The 12,038-nt window shown below is 41.2% G+C and overlaps 1 protein-coding gene across 1 annotated transcript in view; it reads right to left on the reverse strand.

The window, feature by feature from the left end:
• Window positions 1-1,451: 1,451 nt before the first annotated feature.
• Window positions 1,452-12,038, reverse strand: part of CPE (carboxypeptidase E) — an 85,341-nt gene continuing 74,754 nt past the window's right edge. Inside the window, exons 6-9 of the mRNA XM_070415359.1 lie at window positions 11,142-11,281; window positions 6,563-6,662; window positions 2,996-3,114; window positions 1,452-2,251 (exon numbers count right to left, since the gene is read on the reverse strand). Of these exons, the coding sequence (XP_070271460.1) occupies window positions 2,153-2,251; window positions 2,996-3,114; window positions 6,563-6,662; window positions 11,142-11,281 (458 nt within the window). The 3' untranslated portion in view covers window positions 1,452-2,152. The remainder of the gene's footprint in view (window positions 2,252-2,995; window positions 3,115-6,562; window positions 6,663-11,141; window positions 11,282-12,038) is intronic.

Consider the following 12,038-nt stretch of genomic DNA (forward strand, 5'->3'; position numbering starts at 1 on the left):
CAGTCCTTTGAGAGAGTTGTTTCCCCCAACTCACTCACCTGTCACCACCTGATCTCTGCAAGGAGTGTCAGGGCTGGGGCTAGAAGCCAGGAGTCTGATTCCAGTGGAGGTCCTTCAACACGGAAACATTGACCAATGAGGGGAGTTTCCTTCCCAACAGTACTCAGTTCTAGACCCTTCATTAGATTAACTCAGAGCAGGCTGAGAGCATGACCAGGGCAGCGGGAACCTTTGAAGCCCTGTATAATCACAAATGGTTGCAAGGACAAGACTATATGGAAACCGCTGAACGTGTGGTTGACTTGGTCCTAGACATACATTCTACTTGCCTCCCCCACCATACCTGCTGCATCCTGTTCAGTTACGAGAGGCCATGTGACTAGTTCTGGCCAATGAAATGTGAGCAGAGCTTGTATGTGTCACCTGCGGGCTAAGGCAATGAAAACTTCGTTATTGGTTCTTCAGTCTCCCTTTGCCTCTTCTGCAATGACTGCAGCGGTCTCTACATGGTGTGGAGAAAAGACCTATTTCTGTCTGCTGCCCAGTACAGTTACCTGAGTAAGAAATACACTTCTATTGCACGTAAGCTGCTATGTATTCAGGAGTCTATTATTACAACAGTCAACGCTATTTTTTAAAAAATTCTGTATCCGAAACACTCAACCAAACCCACACACACAGACACACATGCACACACACAACACCCCTACACCAGTGTTTCTCAACCTTCCTAATGCCGCGACCCTTTCATACAGTTCCTCATGTTGTGGTGACCCCCAACCATAAAATTATTTTCATTGCTACTTTATAACTGTAATTTTGCTACTGTTATGAATTGTAATGTAAATATCTGATGTGCAGGATGTATTTTCATTGTTACAAACTGAACACAATTAAAGCATAGTGATTAATCACAAAAACAATATGTAATTATATATGTGTTTTCCGATGGTCTTAGGCGACCCCTGTGAAAGGGTCGTTCGACCCCCAAAGGGGTCGCGACCCACAGGTTGAGAACCACTGCCCTACACTCAGTCACTCTGCATTGCTCACACCTACTAATATTTTAGGTCTGGGCCTACCTAGATGCATCAGAAGCCATCCCTGAGTCACCCCATCTGGTCTATTTAAGTTGCTCTGACATTCTCTCTACACACTATTCTTTCCTGTCATTTTACTCATTACCAATTCATAATTATATACTCATGTGTATGTATATTTAAAGTCTGTGGCCACAGTTGAACCATAAAATCCAAGGGATCAGAACCTTAAGTCCATTGCAATAATAGACAGGGAGCTTGCACTATGCTCGGCAGACAGCCACCAGTGAATAAATTAGAAAATGCAGAGGATGCACAGATGAGAGGCCACTATCAAGGGAACACCTTTTCATCATGAGACCACAACTCTAGACCAAAATCACAAGAGCATTCAAATACAGACCATGGGGGTGGTGTTGTTTTTTAACCTTTATTCATTTCTAATGCAATTCTGGGTCAATCTACAACCACGAGAGAACCTAAACTTCAAAGGAATGTTAACAGGCAGTAGAGTACAGCAGTATAGCCCCTGTATGTGCAAGCAAGACGTCAATTTCCATTCCCTTCAGAAAACCTCTTGCTAACCACTTACATTTTCTTCCCATCAAAAAATGCATTAACAAGATCATGCTTACATATATAGCTAGTCAGCACAAGAGACAAATGACAATTTATACTTAACAATTTAGGTCTTTCAATATAGTGCTCACAACTCCAAGCTATAGCTATTGACCTTTTCAATGGCATTCATTATGTGACATTGTCACCAATTATATTAAAAGGCATTCATTAATTTTTAAAGGCTAGAATGACTCCAAAAGTTATGCACTGTAAATAACACATGGAATATTGCAGTTAAGTCTAAGATGGCCAGATCACTTCAATCTTTTCTACAATCTCTTGTATAATATGTGTAGGAAAATGAACGTTAGATAAGAAGAAATAGAGCAAGTTATTGTATTTTTACCTCTAAGAGTTTAATTATTTATTTTAAGTAATGTCTATTAATATTTAAATCAACGTTAAAAATTAACTGCACAAACTCTAGAAGAAAATGGTCACGTTACATCAGACTACATTGTACAGAACAAAAGCAGCTAATTAGACCCTTTTTAAAAATTTAAAGTTTCTGACATCATTTTCCACCATTCCATCAATTCTTCCTTTTCCTCCTCTTTCCTTTCAGAAAATGACTCCAGTTCAAAATCAACCTAAAAAAGAAAATCAGGAATATATTGTTATCAAAGTGCATATGTATTTTTAAAAGCTGAAATGAAATTTTTTTTAAAAGAGTAATCTCAGAGCTTTTAGGATAAGCTCAAATTAGCCACTTGAATTAAAGTATACGCTAAAAAATCTCTCATAATAAAAGATACTTGGGGGGGGGAGGAAGATAATCCAAAACCATTACGTTTTAACTGTGCTTTGATCTAATAGCTTTGTAGGATTATTTAAACGCAGGATATTTAAAGGCAGATTATGTCAAGGCAGTCTTTAGTAAGGACTTTAGTAAAGCTGGGGGAAAGATGTCGTTTATAATTAATTTTCTGCCTTTGACTATTCGGTGCGCTTCTCCTGTCAACCTTGAATTTTCTCCTGCTACGCAGCTCAGTGTCCTGGCATCCCCAACCACAAGGCCCTGCTTTCCAGAATCTTGAACCTGCTCACTCATCCCCAAACCACCATGGAGGCCGATGGCCCAGGAACTCAACTCTCCTTGGGAACAAGGCGTCCTCATCAAGTCCATGGAGAATCGAGAGACACAAAGCAAGGGAAGGGGATGTCATCCCTTCCCTCTCCTCAGCCTGGGCCATGACCGAGGCAGGGGCCGGGCTGAGTGAGACCTTCACTGAGACAACGGTGACCGGTATTACGAAGATTGAATAAAAGCCACTTAACTATGCCTGGCACACACAAGTGCTTAATCAATCTCAACTGTTAATACGATGACTTACTCCAACAGCAGGACTGTAAGGAACCGCCACTTTCTTTGTTATCGCCAGATAGCCTGGAGCTGAGGCTGTGAGTTTATAGTTTCCAGGTACAAGCAGCCTCCAGTAATCGCCATCCTTTGCTGTAAGGAAACAAAACGTCAAATCACAAGGCACATGCGTGACATGCACAGTAATACCCGAGAAGGAATACCCAGTATACCTCAGTTCAACTCCTTTTGTTCCCATTTCTAAAGCAGTTATTAATGGAATTCGATTCATTTTAACTGCTAGAGTACATCAGTTCCCATATCAGTTTTACAGATATGAGTGTTAAATTGTCTGATAAATCTCCTAAGATAATCACTCTCCATAATCACATCAGGACTAACACTGCTTAAAAAGACATACACAGCCCCCAGGCAGTGGGGTCAGAGCATCTTTCTTATTCTTGCCACGCATCTCTGGGCGAGGACCTAACGGTCGGAGAGTCTAGATCAGTCTCTCCCAAGGTGTGGCCCCAAGGCAGTCTCACCAGAATACCTGAGGCACTTGGTAGACATTTCGATTTCTAAATCGAGTCTGTTGGTTGGATTGCCTTCTAGGGACTGTACTTTCAGCAAGTTCTCCAGAGATTTCTTAAGCTGAGTTACATGTCCCCCTCTCTCACTCTCCATGTACCCAGAGGTCCCTCCTGACCTGGACTAGCCTCCATGGCCCACCACTAGAATCACTCTCACGCATAGGCCTTCAAGTCACTGCTTTCCCGTGTGGCAAAATACACCTGGCAAACTGCCAACCCTGGATAACCCCCACCCTCCCCTCTACACCTGCCCTGTGGGGTGCAAGGAGCTGGAGAAGGCACGTGCCCATGGTGGTCTGTCTCTGATTCATAAACGCCAACCTTGCACACTAGGTCAGTGCACATCCCTGGGGGACTTGTCCAGATGGAAATTCTAATTCACTAGCTCTGTGGTGAGGCCTCAGATCCTGCATTTCTAACCAGCTCCTAGGAGACACTGATCCAGCTGCCAGTGGGGGCCACACCTTGAGCAGCTAGGTCCCTGGAACAATTCACACTTCCTCCTGTCTCCTAACACTGCTCAGACAGCCTCATCAGCACTCTCAGTCCACGCTTTACCTCCTATCTCACTGTGAAACTAAAACAATCAGCAAAAAAACAAGGCCCCATCACCATCCCTTCCCACCTACCTCTAGACTCCACATCTCCTTTCATCCAGCACCCTTTTATCTCCTTTGCTTTTTAGCAAAGTTCCTGAGAAGACTGGTCAGTACTCTCTAAGCCAGTGGTTCTCAACCTTCTGGCCATTTAAATACAGTTCCTCATGTTGTGACCCAACCATAAAATTATTTTTGTTGCTACTTCACAACTGCAATGTTGCTACTGTTATGAATCGTCATGTAAATATCTGATATGCAGGATGGTCTTAGGTGACCCCTGTGAAAGGGTCGTTCGGCCGCCAAAGGGTTCGAGACCCACAGGTTGAGAACCGCTGCTCTAAGCCCTCTCCTCTTATCCTTTCTTGGGCCCCTCGGAGCAGGCTGACACCACCCCATGGAAACAGATTTCTTCAAGATCTTCCACTCAGGCTCCTTCACAAGCCTCACCTGTCGGACACTTTTCAGCCCTCCTTCTTTCCTGAAACACTCGCAGGCTCCAGGACGGCGCACCCAGACATCTCTCTACCCTGGACTCCATTGCTGGCTCCTCCTCATCGCCCTGCCCTCGAACAGCTGGGGTGTCCCAAAACCCAGCCTCCATTTTTGTTCCTTTCTGCCTATGTTTATTCCCTAAGTTAGATTTTACTAAAACTTCCACATCACAGAATGCAGAGAAACTAAGGTCTGTGTGGCACACCAGGGTTAACAGATAGGAGAGGTTCTCTGTGGCCAGAAGGGATCGATGCCTGGGTGCCATCTTCAACAGCCGACCTCCTGAGGGCCAAGGGGCCAATATCTTAGTGCAGATTCTGGAATAAGCTTGGAAATGTGTGCTGGCACTTAGTGAGTTGATAGATTATTGAATAAATTAATAAATGAAGTTTTAGAGAACAAAGAAGGATTTAAAATATAAGTTATAAATGTGGATGTTAAGAAAGAGGTAATTGCCAAAACCGGTTTGGCTCAGTGGATAGAGCGTCGGCCTGCGGACTGAAAGGTCCCAGGTTCGATTCCGGTCAAGGGCATGTACCTGGGTTGCGGGCACATCCCCAGTAGTAGATGTGCAGGAGGCAGCTGATCGATGTTTCTCTCTCATCGATGTTTCTAACTCTCTATCTCTCGCCCTTCCTCTCTGTAAAAAATCAATAAAATATATTTAAAAAAAAAAAAAAGAAAGAGGTAATGGTATAAAGTGGTTTGGGAAATAAGTTAAAAATTAATTATAAGGCTTAGAAATATGTAAAGAGTTTATAGCTAAAAGATATTAATTTGGTTGTTGAAAAGATCCCATTGTATGACAGTTAAAATAAAAGGAGTGGATAAATGTCATTAATAGGAATAGGTAAGTTTGCCAGGAAAATATATCATTTTGTCCCAACTGGGAAAATTGAAATGTGGTTTAAACATCAAAACAACTAACATCGACTTCAATCCTATAACAACCTGTTTAACGATGAATGGGTCCTGATTTACTATATGGATTAAGTGAAGAAACATATGAGAAATCCTGGATGCACAATATACTGGCAGTTATCTTTTTCCTACTCTTTTCATTCCCTCCTCAATGAACAAGTCATTAATACCATATATAGATATATAGGTATATAGGTATATAGATATATAGGTATATAGGTATATAGGTATATAGATATATAGATATATAGGTATATAGGTATATAGATATATAGGTATATAGGTATATAGGTATATAGATATGTAGATATATAGGTATATAGATGGTAGATAGATAGATATATAGATACATATTGTCCAAAAAAGTATATACACACACTTTGAATAATTATAAAGCAGTGTTTGTTGAAATACATTTCATTTTCAAACTTGAGCTATCAGCTGTTAAAGTGCATATACATTTTTGGGACATCTACATATAGGAAGGGAGAAAGAGAGAGAAACGTTGATTTGTTGTGCCACTTATTTATGCATTCATTGATTGATTCTTGTATGTGCCCTGACCAGGGACTGAACCTGCAACCTTGGTCTATTGGGATGGTTCGCCAACCAGCTGAGCTACCCAGCCAGGCCAGCACCTCTTCCTAAGAGAAATTAAAAAAAGGCACTGGTATTTTAACTAGCGGGTTCATTTTCCTTTGCCTCACGAACAGACTCTCCAGTGGATGTTACCACCTTGCAGCTCTGCAGTGAGATGCCCGAGGAAAGAGCGCCATCTGCTGCACCCCAATTTGTAAATGCAGCAGCCAGCCTGGGTAACTGCCTGAGTTGCTCCCTTAAGGAAATTTACCTAGATTAAAGCTGAGAGAGAGAAGGTAAAGAGGTATGAAGCATTTAATTGTTTTGCTTAGAGCAGCATAAGAATTATAACTATGGTAAGTAATTGGGCTCCTATATATAATACGAGAGCCTCAGATCATGGCAGAGAACACCCACCGGATGTAACATCGTGGTCTATTCCTTCCACTGAGATGGTTGCATTGGCAATTGGTTTACCCTGAAGGTCTCGGACGAACCCTTTAACTCCTCGGTGTACCTGTGAAAGTCAACAACACCCAGAAAATTCACATTAGAAATGACCTAAAAGTCCATCTCATATCAAGCATCTCCTTATTTTCTAACAAAATACTGTAGGTCCCCAAAACATGCTCAAAAGGCCACTGAATGTTTTGTGTACTCTTTAATCTGCTTTTTCTCAAGTGGGCAAATGAGAAGTAATCCCTCCAAAACTGACATCTTGTTCTGAGTCAAGGAAAGATTTTGCAGTACCTTCTGACCCACCAAAACAAAAAACAAGAAAATGGTATCTTTAAAATAGTTCTGGTCTTGCCCTAACCGGTTTGGCTCAGTGGATAGAGCGTCGGCCTGTGGACTGAAAGGTCCCAGGTTCGATTCCGGCCAAGGGCATGTACCTTGGTTTCGAGCACATCCCCAGTAGGAGGTGTGCAGGAGGCAGCTGATGGATGTTTCTAACTCTCTATCCCTCTCCCTTCCTCTCTGTGAAAAATCAATAAAATATATTTTTAAAAAAATAGTTCTGGTCTTAGCAGATTTCATTACTTGCTCTCTGTTTTAAATGTAGTTACCTGTGATTATCTTATATGGTCACTATCAGTTAACAAGACTATTACAACATGAATACTTCTTCATTCTAGTTAAAATGATATATACTGCGACTACTTTGGCATCAAACCCATTAACAGTATTGTTTTTGGTTGAAAGTAAGTGGCATGAAAGATCAACGAACTTCATAGCTGAAAATTGTGCTTAGAAATAAAACGGAAGAGCTGTATTGAGAATAACGCCCTGGAATTAACTTGCAGTCATCAACTAGCTATTGCAATGCAAACTACAAAAACAGTTTTTTTCTTTATTTTTAAATGATAATTCAACTAAGTATGTGTTAGAAGTGACAATCACTTCAGGTTTTTGAGAAAGTGCTGCTTCTGGAACATCAAATGTTAGTTCAGTTTCGTTACTTAACAAACACGTCCTGACCTCCCAAATGCTCAGGCTACTTCTCAATCTGGCCCCAGAAAATGATTTTCCTTTTGCTACTGATGACATTTGAATATTTCCTTACAGAAAGTAGAATAAGCCTCATGTGTCCCTTTGTGAACAGAGAATAAACCTGTCAGTGGTACAATGTTTTATGGAAGAGATGACCCTGGCTATCAGCAAATGTTTTGTATGTCCTATTAAAAAAAAACTTCTGGAGTCACCATGGTGTGGGGAAGCCCAGATTAAGTCCTAAGGAGGGAGACCACATGGAGAGGCCGGGTTGACATGAAGATGGAGAGATGCGCAGGAAGCCCTGGCTGCTTCAGCATCCCCCCAACCCCAGCTCCAGGCCCCACCTGACCCCACCCACATGAGAGACCTGAGTCAAAACTGCCCAGACATACAACTCCCTCATTCCTGGCTCCTCAAAAACCCTGAGTGATAATAAAATGACTGTTACTGTTCCAAGCCACAACCTCTGGGGGTGATTTGTTCGGTAGCAATAGATCATAGGAACCCCCTTTCTATAGAAGAAAAGTACATTTGGTTAAAATGAAGTTTATACAATTATTATATGTAATAATTAAAAATGTGTTGAAATTGAAAGTTTACATTTTGGTATATGTACTGGTTTCACAAATAGAAATATTCTTACTATGATCTTAAAATAAACAAATAAAAAAACAACCTCTGAAATTCTACAAAAGCAACACGTAATTCTTTTCTCTAAAGGCAATTTATAAATGGTAAAAAAGTTATACATGTTGTTGGTAATAATAAATGCTAATTTTATTGGCAACCACTATAGTGATAAGAGAGTAAATACATTTTTTATAATTATTTTTCTTTAATTTTATTTTTTTATTGATTTCATAGAGGAAGAGAGGGGGAAACATCAATGATGAGAAAGAATCATTGATTGGCTGCCTCCTAAATGCCCCCCACCAGGGATCAAACCCACAACCTGGGCATGTGCCCAGACCAGGAATCGAACCATGACCTCCTGGTTCATAGGTTGACGCTCAACCACTGAGCCACACCAGCCAGGCAAGAGTAAATCCATTAAAAAAACAACAACAACAACACACTTTTAGTATCTAGTGAATCAATGATTTTTCCCCAATACTGAGCTATGAATCAGCCAACCAAAATCAACAGGTTGAAATTTAGTCATTGGAAACATAAAAAGTTGGTTTCTGAGTGACATTCCCATGGTGAAAGAGTCACTGGGGACCAGAAAAACTGTGGCGATGAATTTATGCATCTTGAGGCACTATAATCCTGATATCAGTATTATAAACCTTAGAGAAATTAAAGCTTAAATTTCATCATTGGAAGGTAAGTCAATCACTTCTAAAACATATAATTCACCTGGATTAGGCCCAAATATATGCAGTTAATAATTGTGACTTGACTTTTTTCAGCTTCTTCAACACAAGACATATTACAGTATGCAGTTTAACAAATAAATAAGTAAATGTCTCTAAATGCCAATTGTGAGGCATAACTTTGCTGTTTAAAAAAAAATCACTGTAGGTCTCCCTCATCATTGATGTTTCTATCTCTTCCTCTCCCTTCCTCTCTGAAATCAATAAAAATAAATTTTAAAAAATTCAATGTAGTAATTAAATCTCAATGACAGTGCTAGGGACTGTCACAACCCCACGTGAATGCCAACGGGAAAACCCTGTCACTTCATGGCTTCTGCATAAGAAGTCACAGACGGGAACACTGTCCTCATGACTGCAGAAGCTATTTGGTACACTTGTTCCTTCTATAATACACTCTCCTCAGATACCAGGACATTTCAGTCAACCAAGGCTGAAAACAAAACTAAAAAAACAACAACATTCCCCATAGTTGCTGGGACTGTTGGCATCAGTAGTCATTAAACCCTTGTGTACTTAAATGCAATAGAGCTTGTTGAAATGGAAATTTGGGGGGGGGGGGGGGGGGGGGAGGTCCTGCCCTGCAGGGAGTATGGTTTGGTGGTGGGACAGGAAATTCATTTTTAACAAGAACCTAGATGATTCTGAAGCACCTGCCCATTGGAAATTCTTTGGGAATTTTGAGAACTAAACTGTTCCAAAGCTAGTGAGTTGTTAGCAAACTATCTACCACAAGCATGTCAAACTCACAGCCGGCAGGCCGCATGCCTTAAATGAGGCATGCGGCCATGGGTTTGACATGCTTGATCTACCCTAATTAACTGTACAAGTCCAGTTCCTACAAACATCCCTTTAAAACTCCGCAAGAAATTTCCTCTCAACCAATTATGGAATTAGATCTCCTAATCACCTATTTTCCAGGAGTTGTAAGCTAGTTCACACTGAGATTTTAGGCCCAGGTGTTCAAATTATTAATCACCACCATGTTGTTTCATTGTCAAGAAAACTACTTCAATACAAAATTTCTGGCAGTCTTCACTGATCGTTCACCAGACTGAGTCCCTAACTGGAGTGTTCTAACTGGAGTGTTCTATGAGCTCATTGTAAATGCCACTCCTACTGCTTCCACACAGCTCACACCCTAACACTGATGCCACTGATCATGTGAATGTGTGGACAGGTCAAATTCTCATTCCAAGTGGCATACAACAGGACTACTGGTCCCTCTTCTTTCCAGATTGATCCTATATAAATTGATAGAGCTTTTAGATGAATTGATGCATGCCCACCTGCAACAATAAATATGACAACATTTTTCCTCTTTCCTAATGGCACATATTTGTGTTTTATTTTGTGTTATATTGCATTTTTCTCAAGAACTAAGAAAGGACTTAAGCAGCAGTTGAATCTATTCTTTAATTATTGATCAGAGTAATAATCATACTGGCATCAACTATAGTAAATCTTACAGTCTCGTTCCGAGAAGCCTTTTCTGTGCCCCAGGACTGAGTTAGGGACCTTTCTCTATACTGCCATTGTTCTTTGCATCTCACCTTTATTTTTGCATTTATCACTCTTGCTTGTAATTAGGTAATCATGTTTCTGGACCTCATTAATAGAAGCCTTCTTCAGGGTAGTCACTAGCCCCAGTGCCTCACAGGAAGCCAAGGATAAAGAAATAGCTCAAATAAAGTTTTGTTGAAAAAATATGTATATGAAATGAAAAGCATTGTGTTAAGCAGGCATTCTTTGATACCTAAGTGGAAAGCACAGATTAAGTCCTAGATGCCTCACTTACCTCATTCTCGTCTTGGTCCTGCATGACAGGCCAAAGGTGATCAGGGTGGAAGGTGGTCCTAGGACTGCCCTTGCTTAGAGCAGTATCAATGAAAACAGGGCTTTACCTCACTTCTCCACAACCCTCTAGCTTAATCAACTCTCAGTGAACATTCATGAACCACAAACCCCACAACAAATGAAAGCCTATTTGAACCACTACTGAGATATTTTCCAAATGTCATTCTGGTTGGAAGGATTCCCCTAGACTAGGCTCCTCTTAGGAGACAATTGTACACCAGGTTTAAAGGCTCCTACGTTTTCCATTTTACACTGGAGACTGTGTTTACCTGCTCAAGGTAGCTAATAAGGGAGTTTTTGTTATCCTCCCAGTAGGTCTTCAAAGTCTCTTCAGGTGGAAACTTTTCACAGCTAAGCTCCATGGTGATCTCGAAGCAGTTGCTGCTCAGGTAATTGAAGTCTTGCATTCCTGCCAAAACACCAAATGGAAAGTCTCAATACGCAGGTGGTGGCTGCAACTCTACACAGGCCGTTCTGTTGAATTGAGAGCCAAGTAAAAGCTACACCAAGCAGCGCCTTTTGGGGAGCCTTTGGGGAACCACCAGGAAAATCACTGACCATAAAGGCCAGAACAACATACTTGGGAAATTGTGACCACCTTGGAAGCACACACTCTCTCAGCTTCTTAAGGAATCGTGTAGCTTAACGCCTTGCTGCTGTAATGTGCTCAAGCAGCAGCCACGTTCCATATTGCTGGAGTGGGCGTCAAAGAAGACCACAGGGGAGTGACAGCGTCAAAATGGCAAAATAGGAGTTTTCTGCGGCCTTCCCTCCCCCAAGAACAACAATTTTGACCATCACCCATGAATAGAGTGCCCTTGTGGAAGTCCGAGAGTCACTGAAAAGGTCCCGGCATGCCACTGGAGCAAACATGAAATCCAAGAGTGGACGCACTGAAGAAGGTCAAAGGAACAGTGTCACCTTCCCTGCATCACCCCTTCTCCAAGGTGGCACAGCTCAGTGCCAGAGTAACATAAAAACATTCAATACCACACAACACACTGGCAGAGGTGAGTATTCAGAATACGCTAATACTATAACAGGCGGTGTGTTAATCACGTAACTCTAGTTTAAAGGTTAAAGGACAAAAATATTAAAAACACCTATAGCTGCAATAAGGTGGCATAGGTAAGTCCTTACCTGTAAATACTTCCCTTAAAGGCAAA

This window comes from Myotis yumanensis, unplaced genomic scaffold (assembly GCF_028538775.1).
Source record: "Myotis yumanensis isolate MYYU_CA2020_CCGP unplaced genomic scaffold, mMyoYum1.0.hap1 SCAF_5, whole genome shotgun sequence".
Taxonomy (NCBI): domain Eukaryota; kingdom Metazoa; phylum Chordata; class Mammalia; order Chiroptera; family Vespertilionidae; genus Myotis; species Myotis yumanensis.